Genomic DNA, 20,734 nt, shown 5'->3' on the forward strand with positions numbered 1-20,734 from the left:
GGCCTGAAGGTTTCGGAATCGGTTGAATGGGAATCCAAAGGTTGACACCGCTGAGACAAAGTGCCAGGCCGGGAACCAAGAACTCGGCGGCCCAGCTGCACACCTCTCCCCCGAAGGGGAGAACGCGGCGCCGCCAGCTCGTGGCTCTGAGGGTAGCAGGGGCGGAACGAACTCCCCCGAACACAACGAGGAGTTTGCGCGGCGAAGTTTGTCCCTCTGGAGGCGCCGTCCCTGTCTGCGCTCGGTTCATGTCACGTGAGCTAGACGCGCTCCGGGCCTGGGGCGCCGAAGGACGCTAAGAGCTGCGGGATCCCGAGCCGCGCGGACGGCGGGCGAGATGGAGGCGACCTTGGAGCAGCACTTGGAGGACACGTGAGTAGTACGGCCTCTTGGCTGACCTGAGGTCGCGGCGGGGGACTTGAGCGGGACAAAGGGTGCGCGCTCCGGGTGCGGGCTAGGCGTGTTGGGGATCCTCTGGCCGCGGGGTGAGGCCGTGAGCCCTGTCCCGGGACCGCGGAGTGGAGGGGGTGGCCTGGAATTAAAATCCCGCCAGGGCTCCGCACCCTCCGTCCCAGAGCTGGTCTCCGCGGCCCAAAGCCAAGGCCAGAACCGCCCGTCGTGTTGCAGTTGTCTGTATGGGCAGGGTCGTTCTTCAGGAGTTTTCAGAAATGGGTTCATTTGGGGGAAGGTTGTACCAGGGGTGCAAAGCGAGCCCTGCAACGTAAATACAAACACACACGTATCTCCTTCCGTGTGTAACCGATCAGTTACTTGGCGCTTGAGAAAATGAAAGACATCTCTTAAATTTTCGAACAAGTTCTCTCCACGTAATAAGCAATTGGAAAACTATGAGGGGTGCCGGGGTGGCTCAATCGGTTAAGCATAGGACTTCCGCTCTGGTCATGATGTCTCGGTTCAAGGATTCCAGCGGCGGGTTTGGCACTGTGCTGACACAGAGCCTGGAGCCTGCTTGGGGTTGTGTCCCCCTCTCTGCCCCCGTTCCCCATTCGTGCTCTGTCTCCTCTTTTTAAAAAAATGAATAAACGTTTAAAACAACAACAAAAAAGAACCAGAGAAGCATGAGGAGGCGTACAGGGAAACAGCTCGCTCCCACCAATGCGCCTCAGTTTCTCCCATTTCCCCTCCTGGAGACAACCAGCCTTACTTTTTGTGCATTTTTAATAATGGTGACAAAATACTGATATTGCAATATTTGCAGTCTCCCAAAGCTCAGCGGCACCCAACACAATCTTTTCTCCCGTCAGACATAAATCGGTTTAGCTATTAAGTTTAAATAAGTTCATTGTAATTCAGTTTTTCTCGGGGGTAGTGGGGAGTGGGTGATAATGAAAAAAGATTGAGAAACACTGGTTTAAAGCCCAGCAATGCCTGGTGCATAGAAAAACCTAAATGTGTTGTTGTAATTATTTAAATTCATTTTCTGACATCATCTGCTTCGTTCCCTGGGTGTTCCTGGAATTTTAGAATGAAGAATCCATCCATTGTTGGAGTCCTGTGCACAGATTCACAAGGACTTAACCTGGGCTGTAAGTATCTTGACTGTCAACCCTTTGTTGGATTGCATAGCATCTGATACTGATTCGGAGCCTAGTGTGCTGTTCTCCAGTTTTTACTTCCTGTTATCCTGCCACTGGGTACTTTTGTGAGAGTACAGTTTATCTCCAAACAAGATTAGAAAATTAAAATTTTTCAACTGGTATTTATGAAGGTAGAAATGTGCCTTGCAGTTCTAGTGCTACAAAGTTGTTTCTGCTAAAATAGTATTCGAATGGTTTTAAATTGGGTCTGGAAAGGACTTCACATAATAGCAGCAGGAATCATTTATTGAATGTGGACTGCTAGGCTTTGTATATACATTGTCTCTAATTTGCACAGTAACCCAGCAAGATGGATGTTGCTGGGTTTTTTTAGTTCACCTACACTTAACAGTAAGAGAGTAGGCAATAAAAACAGGGGTTTCGGAGTTCGACACACTTGGGATCAACTCCCTGTACTTCCCTTTGCTAGCAATGTGAACTAGGACCAAAAATAGCCTTTCTGAGCCTCAGTTTCTTTACTAGGTAATGGTTGGTTGGTTGGTTGGTTTTATAGATTTATTTTCAAAGGGCAAAAACACTTAAGCAGTTTAAATGCAAGTTTAAACAGAATTACTCTGTCCAAGTCAGCAATAATGCCAAAACACATTCTCACTTCCAGACACTCACCAGTATCTTCCTTGTCTTCTCTCAGTGAAGAAAGGGGGTCTGATATTTTATTCATATACATCCTCCTTATCTGCATTGTAATCTACAATTTCTTGTGGATGCATTACCTTCTCCGTATCTGTATCAGGAATTTCAGCCCAAAGTCGTCCTCCATGTCCATGATAGTCTCTACTTGGTCCAAACGGTCTAAGCTGTTTGGTCTTTTCATTAAATGGGAATTTATTTAGAGCTTTTCTGGGTCAGTTTTATCCTTAAGTTTTAAGCCATAAAGAATATGGTCCTTGATTCGCTCTAACGTCAAAGGAGGCATGTCATTATACTGGCAGCCCACTTGGGTAACTGTACCCGGAAACTGCCTGAGCACCAAGGCCACCCGCAGCGCCACAGTCCTCGTCCAGTCCCCGGGGGGGGCACAGGATGGTGCTGAGCAGCCAGGCCTTGGCCAGGGTGGGGGCCTTGGGCAGCAAAGATCAAGAGCAGTTGGCCGACATGCATGGAAAGGACACCGAGCTGCCATGGCTGTGCCGACCCAGCATCTCTTTACTGGGCTGTTGTCTAATAATGACAATAATTACAGAATTGCATTTATTGAGCTCTTACTGTGTGCCAGGCATCATTCTAAGTGCTTTACACATATTGAGACATTTGATGCTCATAACAACCCTGTGAAGTAGATAAAGAAATCAACGCACGGGTTGAGTAACTTGCCTAAGGTCATGCAGCTAGGGTTGAGCTAGGATTTGAGTCTTGCTCCAAAATCTCTTAGTCACAGTGCTAGAAGATTATGTAATATGTGTAAAACACTCAGCACAGAACCCAGACATAATGCTCAATAAATGTAAGAGTTACGGGTGAGGAGATAAATCCTGAAAAGTAAGTATCTAAAGCATTCAAATAATTCATGTCAGAACTCGTAAACCAAGGACTGCTGACTCCTTACTCCTCTTTACTGCAGGAATTTTTAAAGCTCTGAATTTTTGCTGGGAGCGTAACTGAAAGAGGGCATCTGCGTAACTCCGATTTCACACAGCTCATTAACTTGGGAGGAAACAGGCAGGTTTACTCGGGGTGCTTGCTGATGAGAAGGCTCAAGTTCAAGTGTGGAAATCTAAAATGAAATAAGTTCCTTCAGGAAACCTTCAAGACCCGAAAGACTGCACTGTCCGTCCAACCAGTGTTTTATGTAACAAGAGTAAATCCACCAGCGCCATTGTGGCATATGCCTGTTACCTGACAGTTTCAGGCTTGAGCTTGTGTTGCCTTTATATGTGGAAATATACTGTGAACTTAGTAACTACTTTTTGTATCTGATACCCAAGATTTAATTATCTACCGGCTGAAACAAACATTAGCAAAAAGCCAGGTAGGTTGATATTTGAAAGCAGCCAGCTTATTCTAGTAGAAATAACTGCTCATAGAATATTCACGTATACTGTCAAGGTGATCTTACAGCTGAACTCCTGAATAAAGGCTTTTGAATCCTTAGAGGTTGAGCTCGGTGAAAGGAAATCAGATTTCCCATGAGGAATTAATTAGTTTCAACAAGGCTCTTGCCCTTGCTGACTGCTTTTTGTCAACTTCACCTCTGAATTTCTTGTTGGTTTCAGTAAGGTTCTTGTAAAATGATTTTATGCCTTTCAGATTGAGTTAAATTTACAGCTTCCTTATACGCTTGAGAAGGTGATTAGAGATGGTGATGAGAGCGACTGAAAATTGAGTGTCAGGGCTTTATTGATTTCAGAACTGTTGTCTGGTTTTCTCATTTCTGGAACCAGCCGAGTGGCAGGGCAAAAGTATTTCATGTCAGTACCTAACCTAAAAGACCGTGAACTGAGCCGCCTTTTTGTGACTACATCCTGAGAGATCATATTATAGCTCTGTCCTCCTTTTTGGACAATCAGGTGACATGATTACATCTCTGTCTTCCAGGCCGTGGGACCCTGTCAGATGAGCACGCTGGGGTGATATCTGTTCTAGCCCAGCAAGCAGCCAAGCTAACCTCAGACCCCACTGATATTCCTGTGGTGTGTCTAGAGTCAGATAATGGGTGAGTAGATGTTAACAGTTCCTCTTCTTTTTAATCAGAAAAACCCCTGGGAAACTTGCGTGGGGCCTGCTCTGTGTTATTAGTGATGGTGCATTCAGAGAACTTGGAGGAAGGTTCTTTACCCTTTGGACCACAGGAGGAAATAGACTGATCTCTGAAGCTAATGTGCTTTCAGACCACAATGACATGTAAATGAAGAGTAAAAATTGTCATGAACTATCAGTCTATAAAGAAAAAGAAAGTCATAAATAGCATAAAGACCAATCAAAGGACAGAAACTACTTCTGTAGTAATAGAAACACTAAAGATCTTCCAAGTGAGCATCCTCAGAATAATAGTAACAAAAGCAGACTACAGAACCATGCACAGTATGATCACAGTTTTGTAAAAAGAGGGAGAAAAAAATGCATGTATAATACACATGGAGATTTAAAAAACAGAACACATTAGTTGTGGTTTTCTCTGAGTGGTAGGATTATAGGATTCATTTTCATATTTTGTACTGTTCTGTATTTCCCATGTTTTCTTGCGTTCATATATTGCTTTCATACATAGAAAAAATGATGCATAATATTTTTTTAGTTGTGTCCTAAACCAAATAGCATCTTTAGTCTTCAACAGACTCGCACTTGTAACATTTTACCGACTATCTTCTGCTTTGCCTTTCAGGAACATTATGATCCAGAAACATGACAGCATCACGGTGGCAGTGCACAAGATGGCCTCGTGACATCTCATATCAGTTCCCCAGCCGCCTGTCATAGACGCTAGATCCTACCTATGTTAATTATCTTGTAGGACTAGGGAAGTCCCAGTAGTTCGGCCATTTATTTAGTGTACATTGGGCACTTTTCTGTCCATTTTAGAGTGAGTTGCTTTTTGACACTCAATGGGCTGACTTCTCAAAATATTAAGAAAGGATCATGTTTTGAAGCAGCAGGTCCAGGTCACTTTGTACATAGAATTTTGTTCAATAAATCTGGTCAACGGAAAGTGTGGATCTTTTCTGGGTTCCTTAAATTCTTAGCAAGTGTTCGTTTATTTCAATTATCAGAATATAATCTTTTTCTAAAGTCTTTGCTCCAAAGTACTCTCTTCTGTTTCAGAAGCTTCCCGAAATACGTATATTCTCACACAAGTGTCCGTGGATGTTAAAAGCAAATTAAGCTTATTTCCACCCCATAATAATAACAACACAATAGCTAATAGCATTAAGTACTTCTAGTATATATGGGGAAGTCCTTTAATTCTCACTGATAACCCAGATGCTATGTTCCGTTAGCTGCCCCAGTTTGCATGTGTCTTAACAAAGGCTAAGGGGTTAGCAGAATAGCCATTTGGACTTGAGACCAACTCAGGGGCACCTGGCTGGGTCGGTCAGTGGAGGCTGTGACTCTTGATCTCGGGGTTGTGGGCTCAAGCCCTACATTGGGTATAGAGTTTACTTAAAAGTAAAATCTTGAGTGGCACCTGGGTGGCTCAGTCAGTTGAGCGTCTGACTTCTGATTTCGGCTCAGGTCATGATTTTCTGGTTCATGGGTTTGAGCTCTATGTCAAGCTCTGCACTGACTGCAAGGAGCCTGCTTGGGAGTCTCTGTCTCCCTCTCTCTGCCCTTCCCCAGCTCATGTGCTCACTCTTTCAAAGTAAATGAACATTAAAATAAAATTATGTTTAAAAAAATAAAATCTGGGGCACCTGGGTGGTTCCATCAGGCATCCGACTTCAGCTCAGGTCGTGATCTCACAGTTCATGAGTTCAAGCCCCACGTCAGGCTCTGTGCTGACCTCAGAGCCTGGAGCCTGCTTCGGATTCTGTCTCCCTCTCTCTGCCCCTCCCCTGCTCGCACTCTGTCTCCGTCTCTCTCAAAAATAAACATTAAAAAAAGTTAAAAAAATAAAAAAATCTTAGGGTCACCTGAGTGGCTCATTTTAAGCGGTTTTTTGTTTGTTTGAAGATCCATAAGAACTATACTGAGAAGAGAGGAAATGGGACAGAAATAGAGCAGGGCACAAAGAGAACTTTAATGTTATCTAACATTTTATTTAAAAAAGTATTTCCAGAAATATGGAAAATATGAAAAGCCTACATATATTAAATCTGAGTGGTAGAGGGGTGCCTGGGTGGCGCAGTCGGTTAAGCGTCCGACTTCAGCCAGGTCACGATCTTGCGGTCCGTGAGTTCGAGCCCCGCATCAGGCTCTGGGCTGATGGCTCAGAGCCTGGAGCCTGCTTCCGATTCTGTGTCTCCCTCTCTCTCTGCCCCTCCCCCGTTCATGCTCTGTCTCTCTCTGTCCCAGAAATAAATAAACGTTGAAAAAAAAATTAAAAAAAAAAATCTGAGTGGTAGACACATAAGTTTCCACAATACTGTTCTCTCCAGTCTTCTAGATGTAATGTTTCATTATTTCCAAAAGTGAAGGAAGGTAATCTAGAACTATAAAGATATAGGGGTGCTTGGGTAGCTCAGTCGGTTAAGCGTCTGACTTTGGCTCAGGTCATGATCTCACAATTTGTGTTTGGGCCCTGTGCCGGGCTCTGTGCTGACAGCTCAGAGCCTGGAACCTGCTTTGGATTCTGTGTCTCCCTCTCTCTGTTCCTCCTCTGCTCATGCTCTGTCTCCCTGTCTCTCTCTCTCTCAAAAATAAACAGTAAAAAAAAATTTAAAAATAAAATCTTAAAAGACTCCAACTAAGCCTGTACTCTGAACACCCAGACCACTATAAAAATTGGCATGTTTGGCCAGAAAAAAATTCTACCATCTGAACATATAAGACATTTTCTTTAACCTTTATAGTTCTCAATAAAAGAATGGTGCACAAGCAGGCACAGATGAACTCATTTTGTTGAATTTGAATGCAGTTCCTGGTACTCTTTAGCAATTTAGTATTTGCGGGGTTTTTTCGTGTTTATTTTTGAGAGAGAGTGTGAGTGGAGAAGGGGCAGAGAGGGACAGGATCTGAAGCAGGCTCGGAGCTGACAGCAGCAAGCCCAATGTGGGGCTCAAGCTCACAAACCCTGAGATCGTGGCCTGAGGCGAAATTGGACATTCGACTGACTGAGCCACCCAGGCGCCCCCAGGAATTTCACATTTGACAATATAAAAAAAAATCTCCAGGATATTATTATTACTGATTCAAGAATGTCAAGCATCTACAAATCCATGAGGATACAAAGATTTTGCATAAGACCTGGTTCCAGCCTTTGAGCTCGTACTTTGATAGAAGGGGATGTGCATGTATGTTGTCTTCCCCGTACTTCACCCAAACTTGACACGTGGTGTATATGTTTGCTTTGTTATATAGTAAAATATGTTTGTGTGTTATGTTTGCCTGTCTTGACTGCCGTTGCATAGGCTTTGAGGACAGGAACTTTGTCTTATTCACACAAGGGTATTCCAAGTACTTAGAACAGTACTAGGACATAGTAGGCACTGAACACCTGCTGGATAGAAGAACATGTAACTAACACAAGGGAGTTTTGTGGTATGACATAGGCCTTTCCAGGCAGAGAGAGTGGCAACAGCAAACACCGGTGATAAACCAAGAGGAATATGTATGTAATACTGAATGCTTTAGTTTGGTCTGTGAGGCAGGAGGCAAGAAAGCTGGCAGGCAGGGCGGCTACCTCAAGGAATTTGCTTTCTAAGGGTCCCGGGCCTTATCCTGTTAACAGAATGGAGTTTGGAATACGTGAGCATCAAATTTGAGCTTAAAAGCTAATCTGACAAGGTAGACCAAACATGCTTTTTTCAGGCAGAAAAACTTCCTCTTACTTATGTATAGATGTCCAGTTCTTAGCCCCAAGTGACAAGAGCCAGCCTTTAAGTTTTGGCTACGTAATAGACCCAAGCTAAACAATTTACGTGCATTTAGCTCATTTAATCCTCTTACAGGGTATTATCCCTGTTTCAGAGAGGAAGAAATAGGCTCAGCAAGATAAAGGAGCTCAGGATCAAATATGAGAGACAATTAAAAAAACAAATTGGCAGGAAGGGAACAGAAGAGAATTAAGAATTAAAGATAATTGAATTGTCGAATCTAGAGAGCCAGCGTGCCTTGGAAAGAAGCAGTCAGCTCAGAGGGAAGGACTACAGAGCAAAGATGGCTGGGTTTGATTTTAGATAGGTCGAATTTCTGACAGGACGTGCTGGTGGTAAAGCTCAATAACAAACATGCACTAGGGGCTTTGTGGCAGGCACACCGCTGAACTTAGAACAAAGTCTGGAGAAGATATTTGCAAACCACATATCAGACAAAGGGCTAGCATCCAACATCTACAGAGAACTTACCAAACTCAACACCCGAAAAACAAATAGGCCGGTGAAGAAATGAGCAAAAGACATGAATAGACACTTCTCCAAAGAAGACATCCAGATGGCCAACCGACACATGAAAAAATGCTCAACGTCACTCATCATCAGGGAAATGCAAATCAAAACCACAATGAGATACCACCTGACACCTGTCAGAATGGCTAACATTAACAAGTCAGGCAACAACAGATGTTGGCAAGGATGCGGAGAAAGAGGATCTTTTTTCCACTGTTGGTGGGAATGCAAGCTGGTGCAGCCACTCTGGAAAACAGTATGGAGGTTCCTCAAAAAATTAAAAATAGAACTACCCTACGACCCAGCAATTGCACTACTAGGTATTTATCCAAGGGACAGAGGTGTGCTGTTTCAAAGGGGCACATGTACCCCCATGTTTATAGCAGCACTATCAACAATAGCCAAAGTATGGAAAGAGCCCAAATGTCCATCGGTGGATGAATGGATAAAGAAGATGTGGTATATATATACAATGGAGTATTACTCGGCAATCAAAATGAATGAAATCTTGCCATTTGCAACTACGTGGATGGAACTGGAGGGTATTATGCTAAGCAAAATTAGAGAAAGACAAATAAATATCATATGACTTCACTCATATGAGGACTTTAAGGTACAAGACAGATGAACATAAGGGAAGGGAAGCAAAAATAATATACAAACAGGGAGGGGGACAAAACATAAGAGATTCTTAAATATAGAGAACAGAGAGTTACCAGAGGGTTTGTGGGGGGAGGGGGGATGGGCTAAATGGGTAAGAGACTTAAGGAATCTACTCCTGAAATCATTGTTGCACCACGTGCTAACTAACTTGGATGTAAATTATAAAAAATAAAGAAATTACAGAAAGCATCTGCTCAAAAAAATAAAATAAAATAAAGACAACACAGTGTTAATGGTCAAAAAAAAAAAAAAAAACCAAAACAAAGTCTGAAATTGTTACCCTGGTCTCCCAAGCCTGCATGATCCAGCCCCCGCCCACCTCTTACGCCTCATCTCAGGCCCCTCTCTGTCCACACATATCCCCTCTGTCTAGCAAGGGCCTGGCACGAAGGAGGCAACTTTGTTGAATGAAATTAATAAGTGAACATACTTTCCCATTTAATCCTCCTAACAACCTTCGAGTAGGTCACAGTGCACCCAATTTTGCTGATGAAACAAGTGCTACCAAGGGCTCTGGGCTGGACATGGCTGATTTTCTCGTCTGTACAAAGCAGAAACTAAGGAGGACTGTGGGTGTGCATACACGTATGTCTCCTATGGTTCTATACATCTCCTACTGGTTCTGCTTCTTATACTACACACACACACACACACACACACACACACACACTATATATATATATATATATATATATATATAACAAAAATATATAACTGTATAAGAATATATATCTATATTGTTAGTCCTCACAAAAAATTTGCAAAGTAGGATTAGCCACATTTTACAGGTTTGAAAACAGACTCAGGGTAACTTGTCCAGAGTCTCCAGGCTTAAAAAAGAGCAAAGTTGAGGGGCGCCTGAGTCAGTTAAGTGTCCAACTCTTGGTTTCAGCTCAGGTCATGATCTAACGGTTCATGAGTTCGAGCCCCTTGTCAGACTCTGCACTGACAGCAGGGAGCCTGCTTGGGGTTGTCTCTACTTCTCCCTCTGCCCCTCCCCCCGCTAAAAAATTAAAAAACAAACAAACAGGGGCGCCTGGGTGGCTCAGTCGGTTAAGCGTCCGACTTCAGTTCAGGTCACGATCTCGCAGTCCGTGAGTTCGAGCCCCGCGTCGGGCTCTGGGCTGATGGCTCAGAGCCTGGAGCCTGCTTCTGATTCTGTGTCTCCCTCTATCTCTGACCCTCCCCCGTTCATGCTCTGTCTCTCTCTGTCTCAAAAATAAATAAAAAAAAAATTTAAAAAACAAACAAACAAATAAAAAACCCAGCAAGGTTGAGATTCTAACCAAGTCTGTGTGTCCCACTACACCTGAAGTGTCCCTGTATGACGTACGTGTTCCGAGTGGTCCATCCCTGAGGACTCCCAGCATCCAGGAGTGACTAACTGTTCTGCCACACTTCAAATCTGACCTCCAGCCCTCAGCATCAGAGCTCTCTAACAATACAAAGGCTAGCTGGGGACGCCTGGGCAACTCAGTCAGTTAAGTGTCCGACTTTGGTGCAGGTCATGATTTTGTGTTCATGAGTTAGAGCCCCACATTGGTTTTTTTGCTGTCAATGTGGAGGCTGCTTTGGATCCTCTGTCTCCCTCTCTCTCTGCCCCTCCCCTGCTCATGTTTCTCTCTTTCTCTCTCTCTCTCTCAAAAATATTAACAAAATAATAATAAAAGGCTAGCTAGCCTCATGCTGCAATCAGAGTCATAGACAGCCTTGCTTTAAAACAGCAACAAGTGCTCTCAGCTACAGCTAAGGCCGTTGCTGTGTAACAGAAGTCCCTAGACTTTCTTGCTAAAGTGGTTTTAGATAATAGAATTGCTTGCGATTACTTGTGGCTGAACAAGGAGGAGGCTCTACTATAGCAAGTATCTCCTGCTATAACCTGGATCAACACCTGGTCTTACAACAAACAGAAGAAATTCACAAGCCTCTTGGCTAAAGCCAACAGGACACCATTAGACTGAGGGGGCTCAAATGCCTGGGCAGCCTACATAAGTAAACCCAAATCTAGGCCTGTACATGCCTGAAGGTTATGAAGTTGTAATTTATGGACAATCACGGCCAACTAGGCTTTAAGCTATATCCAATCAATAGTTTCCTGGCTTCTGCCTTTTCTCTATAAAAGTCTTTCCCGGAATTCCTGTTGGCAGAGTGCTCGTAACTACTTCTGGTTTGGTGCTGCTGCCTGATTCAAATCAATTTTTGCCCAGACTCTTATAGTTTATCGCTTAACACTATGCTGAAGGCAGAGGTTGGGGCCCCAGAACTCTGGTACCTGTGCTTTCGCTGCTCCTCTGGGACTTCCCAGAGGAGGTCATGCTTATTTTACAGAAAACATACATGTCCCCCAGGGTTTGGAGAGGTTTCCTGGCTAGAAATGGCAGTCTTCAGTAAGTTCTGTCTATTTGGGTGACCTCTTGTGTACTCACTAGAGTCTACTTAGCAATCTGGAGTTGAAGTCCCACTTCAATTGCTTTTTAAAACATTTTTTTTAAACATTTTTATTTATTTTTGAGAGACAGAGTGAGACAGAGCGTGAGCAGGGGAGGGGCAGAGAGAGAAAGAGAGACAGAGGGAGACACAGAATCTGAAGCAGACTCCAGGCTCCAAGCCATCAGCACAGAGCCGGATGCAGGGTTTGAACCCACATAACTGCGAGATCATGACCTGAGCCGAAGTCCGACGCTTAACTGACTGAGCCACCCAGGCACCCCTCAATTGCTTTTTTAATTCTTGATAACCTTAAATCCAAACACCTCGCATGGAAAGTATATACTTGCAATTTTAATGAAATTTTTCTTCTTGCACTTGGGAAATGGTTTAATTTCCTAGAAAATTACTAGGATAATTCAGTTTTCTTATCCCGTTTTCTTCCTCTGTTCCACCCTCCACATCAAAAAATAAAATATAATTAAAAAAGTCAACAGAAAATTGTCTCTCATCTCCCCAGCACCAACGTTCTAGGTTTTAAACCAGAGGTATTTTAGACCAAAGTGTGTTTTTCTTGTATCATGCGGAAAATCCGCACATATTTATGTATCTTCTTTTAAAATTTTTTTAAAAATGTTTATTTATTTTTGAGAGAGAGAGAGAGAGAGAGAGAGACAGACAGCACACAAGCAAGGGAGGGGCAGAGAAAGAGAGGGAGACACAGAATCCGAAGCAGGCTCCAGGCTCTGAGCTGTCAGCACAGAGCTCAACGTGGGGCTCCAACCCATGAACCACGAGATCATGACCCTAGCCGAAGTAGGACACGTAACTGACTGAGCCACCCAGGCACCTCCCCCACTTTTTTTTTTAAGTAAGGGGCTTCTCAGGCTCTTAAAACCAAACTCTATAATACTTTTTGATTAAAGTGCTAGCAGAAGCACAGCTTAGTGGTTTGGGAAGATGCCCTGTAAGTGTTAACAAAGGAAAAGATCATGCAATTATGCGGTGCTGGTGCTAAGGATCCAATAAACCTTCAGGAGGGGGCAAAAACCCTAAAAGGAGAAGGTGAAGGTTTTTCAGACAGTTGCTTGTCATTACTAACAATGTTTCTAATTGTTAGCGTGTTGTACTTACTAACATCCTAACAAGCATATTTTAGTAAACATCTGTGGGACTAATTTTTTTGGAGTATTGGTGGGGAGGGGGGACATTTGTTCTTTTACAACAAGGCTTCTATGATCTGATCACAGGATGAGATGAGGCTAGCTAGCCTTTTTTATTATTTTTTAAATATTTACTTTTGAGAGAGAGACAGAGAGAGAATGTGAGTGGGGGAGGGGCCAAGAGAGAGGGAGACAGAGGAGCCAAAGCAGCAAAGAGCCCACTGTGGGGCTCAAACTCATGAACCAGAAGATCATGACCTGAGTCGAAGTCAGACGCTCAACCGACTGAGCCACCCAGGCGCCCCTAGCTAGCCTTTGTATTGATAGAGATCTTTGTATTGATGAGGGCTGGAGGTCAAATTTGAAGTGTGGCAGAATAGTCAGTCACTCATGGAGGCTGGGAAGGCTGCACAGTCCTCACGGAAGAACCACTAGGAACATGTGCATCACACAGGGGGCTCTCAGATGTAGTGGGAAACACAGACTTGGTTAGAATCTAACTGTAGATTCACCAATAGTTGCCAGAATAACTGAGCATTGTCTTCCTGTGCATTAACATAGAGAAAAAAGCAAGTAGAGAAAAGGCAAAAAGAATAAAGGTTTCATATTGAAGATGAATTTCTCGATCCATGATCTCAGGAAAGCTGTCCACCTAAGGATGCTATCTCCCTGTAGGAGAAAACTCCTCAGCCAATTTTAATTTTATTTTATTTTTTTTTAATTTTTTTTAATGTTTATTTATTTTTGAGACAGAGACAGAGCATGAATGGGGGAGGGTCAGAGAGAGAGGGAGACACAGAATCCGAAACAGGCTCCAGGCTCTGAGCTGTCAGCACAGAGCCCGACGTGGGGCTTGAACTCACAGACAGTGAGATCATGACCAGAGCTGAAGTCGGACACTCAACCGACTGAGCCACCCAGGTGCCCCGCCAATTTTAATTTTAGACCTCCAGCTGGTATACTGTCCCAAAGTCTGGAGGAGCCGTTTTTAATTGGATGTGGACCCAGGGTTCAAGTCCCTGAAATTTGGCTGCCAAATTTGGGTAGTAAGATGGACCTGGTATGGTCCTTTTCCCTCTTTCCAAGGTGGTTCAAGGGCCTTATTTGTTCTTAGTGATTTTAAATCAGAAGAGTGGGTGAAAGTTAGAAATGTTTCATAGCCAGGTATCTGAGATAACTAGAAGAATTCAGGATCCAGTCTGGTTTACAGGTGTGTAGCAAAACCTCAAAGACAATGAACAGCACTAGAATTTGATATCTGTTGGGGTGGAAGAATTTACTATGCCCTTCAGGGTCCTTCTAGCTAGACTAAGGGAAAAAAGGACATAAGATTAACAGGAGAAAATTAAATTTAGTTTCGTAAGTACAGAGAATCCGCACAGACGTGAAATTGCAAAGACAGTGAAACAACGCGATGCTAAGATGAGTTAAGGAGAGGGGCAGGGGTCTAAGGATACAAAAGGGAGAAAGACCATCAGCAGGAATGTGAGAGATGTTTGGAAAACAACAGTTGCTCAATTATGCAGATAAGTTTCTTAGGGAAAGAGGAATCTGTTAATAGGGCTCTTCCTGATAGAAGGAGGCGGTTGAAGGAGAGGTAAAGACCTTTTCCTGAATCTGCTGACTTTTGATTGGTTTTAACTCAAAATAACGTTCATACCAAAATGGCTCATCTTGGGGTGGCCTGCCCTTGGCACCTATGGGTTCATGGGTCAACTGTAATTTGTTTGCAAAATAAGTCCAGTCTCATTAAATTTAGCCCAATTAATTACACAGGTGCGCTAAGAATAGTGATTAACTATACAGGCTCCTATTTATTTATTTATTTATTTATTTATTTATTTAATTTTTTATTTATTTATAAATTTTATCTAAATCCAAGTTGGGTACCATAGAGTGTAAGAATGGTTTCAGGAGTAGAATTTAATGATTCATCACTTACAAAAAGCACCCAATGCTCATCCCAACAAGTGCCCTCCCTAATGCCCTTTGTCCATTTAGCCCATCCCCCCACCCAACACGCCTAGGCTCTTTTCTGCTTTGCTGGAAGTTTTTATAAGGAATATTAGATTGGACTTTTAAAGCCTCTCCAGGTCAAGGAAAAGAAGCAGCCAAGTCAAGGACTTACCATCAGACTTCAGATTTGGCTTACCACCTCTCTTCTTGAGGTCCCCAAGATATCCTGAGGTTCCTGGGTCTGCTACAAAGCAACTTTCCTGACTCACCTGAGAATCCTGAAAACAGGATATTAGGCCAGTTTTTCCAAAGTGCTTTATTGGCCCCATAAAGTCAACTTTACTTCCTTAAAACAAGCTGGTCATATGCGTTATTTTATGCATATAATTTTACGTACATATTTTATGCCTGTGCTCAAACATGACATTCAAGTCAAAGCCTTGTTAATACAACCAATGTTTTCAATCCTGTCCTGTTATAAGGGCAGCTTGCTATTGACCTTTAGGCAAGTAACTATATTGTCATGAAAATAAGACTACTCAACACATTTCTATATTCTGGAGGGATCAGGTAGGGAGAAACAATAAATGTTTCAATTGTTTACAAAGGTATTAGTTTACTCAATTGCCTTAAATCATTAATAACTTAAAAGAAAAAAGTTTCCAGGGCACCTGGGTGGCTCAGTTAAGCATCCAACTCTTGGTTTCAGCTCAGATCATGATCTCATAGTTCGTGGGCTTGAGCCCCACATTGGGCTCAGAGCTGACAGCACAGAACCTGCTTGGGATTCTCTCTCTCTCTCTCTCTCTCTCTCTGTCTCTCTGTCTCTCTGTCTCTCTTTCTCCCTTTCTCTGCTCCTCCCCAGCTTGTGCACACATGCTATCACTCTCTCTCTCTCAAAATAAATAAACTTAAAAGGAGAGAGGGAGAAAGGTTTCCTTAAGTCTGGAAAACAAAACATTAAGGAACCAATAATGTTTCCAAGAAAAAGTTGTAAAAAGAGAAAAATTATAATCATCTTTGTAAATTCATTTAATCCCCTCTTTGAATACAGTGAGAGGGAAAGCCGGCAAGAGCAGATAAAGGAGGCCAGCCAGTCCTAGGCCGGATATTCCCCTTGCATGCTTTTCCCTTCTGTGATCTTGCTTGCCTCGTGCATCAGCCAACTGCCTGCCTAGCTCAACTGATAGTGCCCCCCCCCCCCAACAATGTTTCCAAGTACCCAGAAGCTAGCCAGGCATAAAAGAAGGCTAGCACCAGGGCTCATGGCTCAGCTTTTGGAGGTGACTCCACTGGGCCGGCACCAGTGTGAAATAAACAGACTTTTCTGATTCCCCGAGTGTGTGTCACTTGCCTGTTTCTAGGTGCTGAGTATTTGCTATAACACAGTTTTGTAAATTCTTATACCTGGCTCAATTTTATGATCTTAAAGTTATCAGAAACTTGTGTTCTAGAGTACATGTCAGAGTCCTTTCCATGCAGCTCTCTAAAGATGAAGCACTCTCGCAAAGGCATCATAATAAAACAATAACGGTGGCAAGAAGACTTAGGGGGAGATTTGTCCTTCATGCCTTTCTTTATCTAAAAAATTCATTCTACTTTCCTTACCTACTTTTCATACACATTGTTTCCTTTCACCCTTATCATTTCTAAATAGTTTTAATTACATATACTAATTAGAATCCTTAACCCTTAGAATCCTTTTTTTTTTTTTTTTAACATTTATTTATTTTTGAGACAGAGAGAGACAGAGCATGAGCAGGGGAGGGTCAGAGAGAGAGGGAGACACAGAATCTGAAACAGGCTCCAGGCTCTGAGCTGTCAGCCCAGAGCCCGATGCGGGGCTCGAACTCACGGACTGAGAGATCATGACCTGAGCCGAAGTCGGACACCCAACCGACTGAGCCACCCAGGCGCCCCAACCCTTAGAATCCTTAATTTCTTATGGAAACAGAGAAGTAAGAGATTGTGGACTCTTACACTAGCGTTTTGTGGATTGGCCAATTATAATGCATCTCATAATTTCCATATCCTTCCTCTTAGTAAATCTTCCAGTGAGGCACAAAACGCACTTACCAGTAGATTCAAATATCTTTAGTTCCTCTGTATAAAAAGCCAAATGTAAATAAACTTATGTTCAATAATTAATATTGTATTTTATTTGGAAATGATGTAAATATTCAGTGACTACCCCATCACTTAACCGAACTTAGTTATCACTGTCACCCAGTTTCCAAGTAGCTTGCCACACACCCCTCCCCCTTCCTCCCTTCCTTCCTTTTTGCTTTTTGTCCTTCTGATAAGAATTACTTCCTTGAAGCCTGCATTTCAAAGAAATGGCTCTGTGCCTAGAGAACAGGAGTATAACATTTACATCTCAAAGGCACAGAGAAAGGATATAAATTCCACCAAGACTTTTATTCCCTAAATCCAGGTGTTTTACAGTATCTGCAGGCTTTTTGAGATGAGTAGGAGAGGTTTGGGGATTGGTCAAATGGATAGTGGGCTTTGAACTGTTTCTAGAGCCCCAATTCTGTTCTTGTAAAAACCTAGATTTTTCAGAGAGTACAGTTGTTTTTAATTCCTCAAAGAACTGGGTTGCAACCTGAATGATGAGAGGCTGACACTCCATCCACCTACAATCTTCAATTTGCTTCTTTGTATCAGGGGGATCTCAACTAAGATGGAAATTAAAAGATCCCCATGTTCTAGATTTCGAGCTGTGTGCCTTTATGATTTAGTAAATCCTTCCACCTTGGTTTAGGAATGTTTTTCTTTCCCTTATGGGCACACAGTTTCACTTTAGTTTAGGGGAAAAGGCCTTTTTAAAAAGTTCCTAATCAGGCTCTGAATATCAGCTTCCAATATGGCCAACTTCTAACCACAGAACCCGTTAAAAATCCTTTCAGATGACTTATTAACACTTCTTATCTGGACAAACAGTAAATATTTTTTTTTTCTTTTAAACCAAAGGTATCCCTACTGACGAGGAGGCGTGGGGGCAGGCTGAGGGGCAAAGCACAAGCTAGGACACCCCATCCCCCCAGATGGGACATGTAGGATACTCCTTGGACACTCCCAGCAACCCCAAAGTGGGAAAGGACAAAATACAAATGGTCACACTGAAGAGTCTCCACCAGTTTACCAGAAAAAGGCAATCCCATCATAGCCTAATGTGCAGGAACTCCCTACTGTCTTAATGTTAATGCTTTGCTAGAGGGAAAAACAACCTTAGCCTGACAACAGCTAGGCCTCCAGTAAGTCTTTATGCAAGTGAAAGTCTCTTTGGAAACCCCCTCTTGACTTTATCTCCCCCGAGTTCATAAGACACAAAACAGTCACCCACACACTTGCAGCGCAGCTCTTCCCACCCATGGGTCCAGTCCCCGAGCTTTAATAAAATCGCCTTTTTGTACCAAAGATGTCTTCAAGAATTCTTTCTTGGTCGTCGGCTCCGGACCCCAGGAACCCCACCATCACCCTAAAGCTTCATCACTATCAAATGACTCAACACCCAAACTAACAAACGTTTTATGACTTAACCATGGACAGAAGAGGCGTCCCCAGAGAAGGTGCAAGAGACAATACCTCCCAAGATCTAGAGTTAGTCCCAAGGAGAACAAAAAGGAAGACTTAAGACAATCTCCTGAAAGCTGGCAGTGTCTGGTAGGACACTAGCTGCAAATGGGGTACAACCCACATATCTGTCCAGCCATAGTTTCAGGGCCCCCAACCCAACAGTTAAGCTACCTGCACTTTGCAAGAACAACCTGTGTGCCCAGTCAGAGAAGCCAAGCCAAGTTCTCAGGACACAAGATGAGACAAAGGGAAAAGTGGTAACTATCTCCAGGAAAGAAAGGATTGATAACCAATACCCAAACATAAATTCACGAGCCACAATTTAAAGATCTAATTCTTTTTTTTTTTTTTTTTTCAACGTTTATTTATTTCTGGGACAGAGAGAGACAGAGCATGAACGGGGGAGGGGCAGAGAGAGGGAGACACAGAATCGGAAACAGGCTCCAGGCTCTGAGCCATTAGCCCAGAGCCTGACGCGGGGCTCGAACTCACGGACCAGGAGATCATGACCTGGCTGAAGTCGGACGCTTAACCGACTGCGCCACCCAGGCGCCCCTTAAAGATCTAATTCTTACAAATGTTTTTCTCCTGTTAATCTCAATTTGGAAAGGAAGAGACAGCACGAAAGTTTACTTTCCAGAGATCCCGGGTGGCTTAGTCGGTTAAGCGTCTGACTTTGGTTTGGGCCATGATCTCTTGGTTCATGGGATCGAGCCCTGTGTGGGGCTCTGCACTGACAGCGCAGTGCCCGTGTGGAATTCTCTCTCTCCTTCTCTCTCTCTGAAAATAAATACATAACTTAAAAAAAGAAGAAGAAGAAAGTTTACTTTGCTTTTTCAACCAAGGACCACAAAGATCCAGGAGAGTGAACTTTGATGAGAATTCTCACCCTTTGCTGGCTTCTGCCAGTTTTCCCAGGATCCCATCTGCAGGCTCTGGAGTGGGTGGGGTGTTTCCGGAGATCTCATGCTGGTGGCCAGAAATTGTAGAGGAGGAGAAATGGCTTCCCCCTACCTTTTATAGTGAGTGCTTGGCTAAGACCCATTTTTCTCTGGGGAACCTCATAAGTGGATACATTTACTGAGTTAAAAGTTCCCCACTGTGCCCACTATCATTCAAGATCACTTCTGGGAAGGTTAACTTGTTTGTTCAGCCTTAAAACAATATTTTGTTCACCTGATGCCTCATCCTGGACCCAGACCAGTTGAAGTTGGACCTAGCCTGTCTCCAGACCCGAGACAGGTTTTAAGTTGAACCCAGTCCGTTTTCTGGACCGTGTCCCCAAAAAGAAATGCTCAAATAAAGTTTGACAGTTTACAACGCAAACGCTGTGAAGCTAGAATCCAAGAGGGACTTTGCCTACAACCTGTGACCTGCCGAGGTGACAAGAAAGCCTCAAGCTTAGTGGGCCCCGTGGGCACCTGCACCTGGTTACTGGTTGCTCCTGGGGGGTACTCAGGGGTCTCCTTCCTTTTTTCCCTCTTCTGATACCAGAACTGCTCAAAGATAAACTGAAGCATATTAAAAATGTTAAGAATTTAGGGGCACCTAGGTGGCTCAGTCGGTTCAGAGTCCGACTTCGGCTCAGGTCATGATGTCACAGTTCGTGAGTTCGAGCCCCAGGTCGGGCTCTGTGCTGACAGCTCAAAGCCTGGAGCCTGCTTCGGATTCTGTGTCTGCCTCTCTCTCTGCCCCTCCCCTGCTTCTGCTCTGTCTCTCTCTCTCAAAAGTAAACATTAAAACAAAATTTAAAAAAAATGTTGAGTTTATTTCAACACAAACCAATTCACATCAGGCAGTGTCAAATCAGAAGCGATTAGCAGCACTCTCTCGAAACTCCAGGGAGATGTTTTTCTAGAGAAAGGGTAGATGCAAAGCAAGGTTTTGTTTGGTTAGTTTTTTTGTTCATTTGTTTTCTTAGGTAGTTTATTTAGGGGCACATAGGTGCCCCTTGCTTACAGAAACCACCTTGACATTAGAGTCCCCTCAGTGTAACAGCTTCCTTGCTTGGACAACAGTTACCGAAAGAATTTTCTACTCGGTTTACTCTGATGCTTGCTTCTGAGTCGATGGTGAAAACTTCTTTCTGAGTCTAGGTGATTGGAGGGAGGGCCTGGGTTAATGTCAGTCAAATCAGTGTTTCCTCCTCCTCCCCTTAGGAAGTAAAGTCCACTCAACCTCACAGACTTAGAAGGCTCGCTTGTTTTTGCTGTGCAGCAGAATGAAATGCCTTAAAAAAAAACAGTGACTTTCTGAAAACTCGTAGACTTTCTTTTCCTTCCCAGATTGCCTCATCTGGATTCCTTTGCTGAACACCACATCAAAGGTAAAACAAAAAACGAGATGG

The 20,734-nt window shown here is 43.4% G+C and overlaps 1 protein-coding gene across 1 annotated transcript; it reads left to right on the forward strand.

Moving 5' to 3' along the window:
• Positions 1 to 254: 254 nt before the first annotated feature.
• On the forward strand, positions 255 to 5,265 carry LAMTOR5 (late endosomal/lysosomal adaptor, MAPK and MTOR activator 5). The gene is made up of 4 exons (XM_047085410.1): positions 255 to 372; positions 1,486 to 1,547; positions 4,155 to 4,272; positions 4,942 to 5,265. The coding sequence occupies exons 1-4, from the start codon at positions 338 to 340 to the stop codon at positions 5,000 to 5,002; spliced, it is 276 nt and encodes a 91-aa protein (XP_046941366.1). The 5' UTR covers positions 255 to 337; the 3' UTR covers positions 5,003 to 5,265.
• Positions 5,266 to 20,734: the final 15,469 nt, after the last annotated feature.

Source organism: Lynx rufus, unplaced genomic scaffold (assembly GCF_022079265.1).
Source record: "Lynx rufus isolate CCGP_SWC_20201006 ecotype Redwood Valley unplaced genomic scaffold, mLynRuf1.p SCAF_2, whole genome shotgun sequence".
NCBI classification, from domain to species: domain Eukaryota; kingdom Metazoa; phylum Chordata; class Mammalia; order Carnivora; family Felidae; genus Lynx; species Lynx rufus.

Excerpts from the sequence above, each read along its gene's own strand:
- LAMTOR5 (XM_047085410.1), top strand. The coding sequence starts at position 338 with ATGGAGGCGACCTTGGAGCAGCACTTGGAGGACAC. Across the intron at positions 373-1,485 it reads GAGCAGCACTTGGAGGACAC|AATGAAGAATCCATCCATTG; the intron begins GTGAGTAGTACG and ends CTGGAATTTTAG. Across the intron at positions 1,548-4,154 it reads ACAAGGACTTAACCTGGGCT|GCCGTGGGACCCTGTCAGAT; the intron begins GTAAGTATCTTG and ends TCTGTCTTCCAG.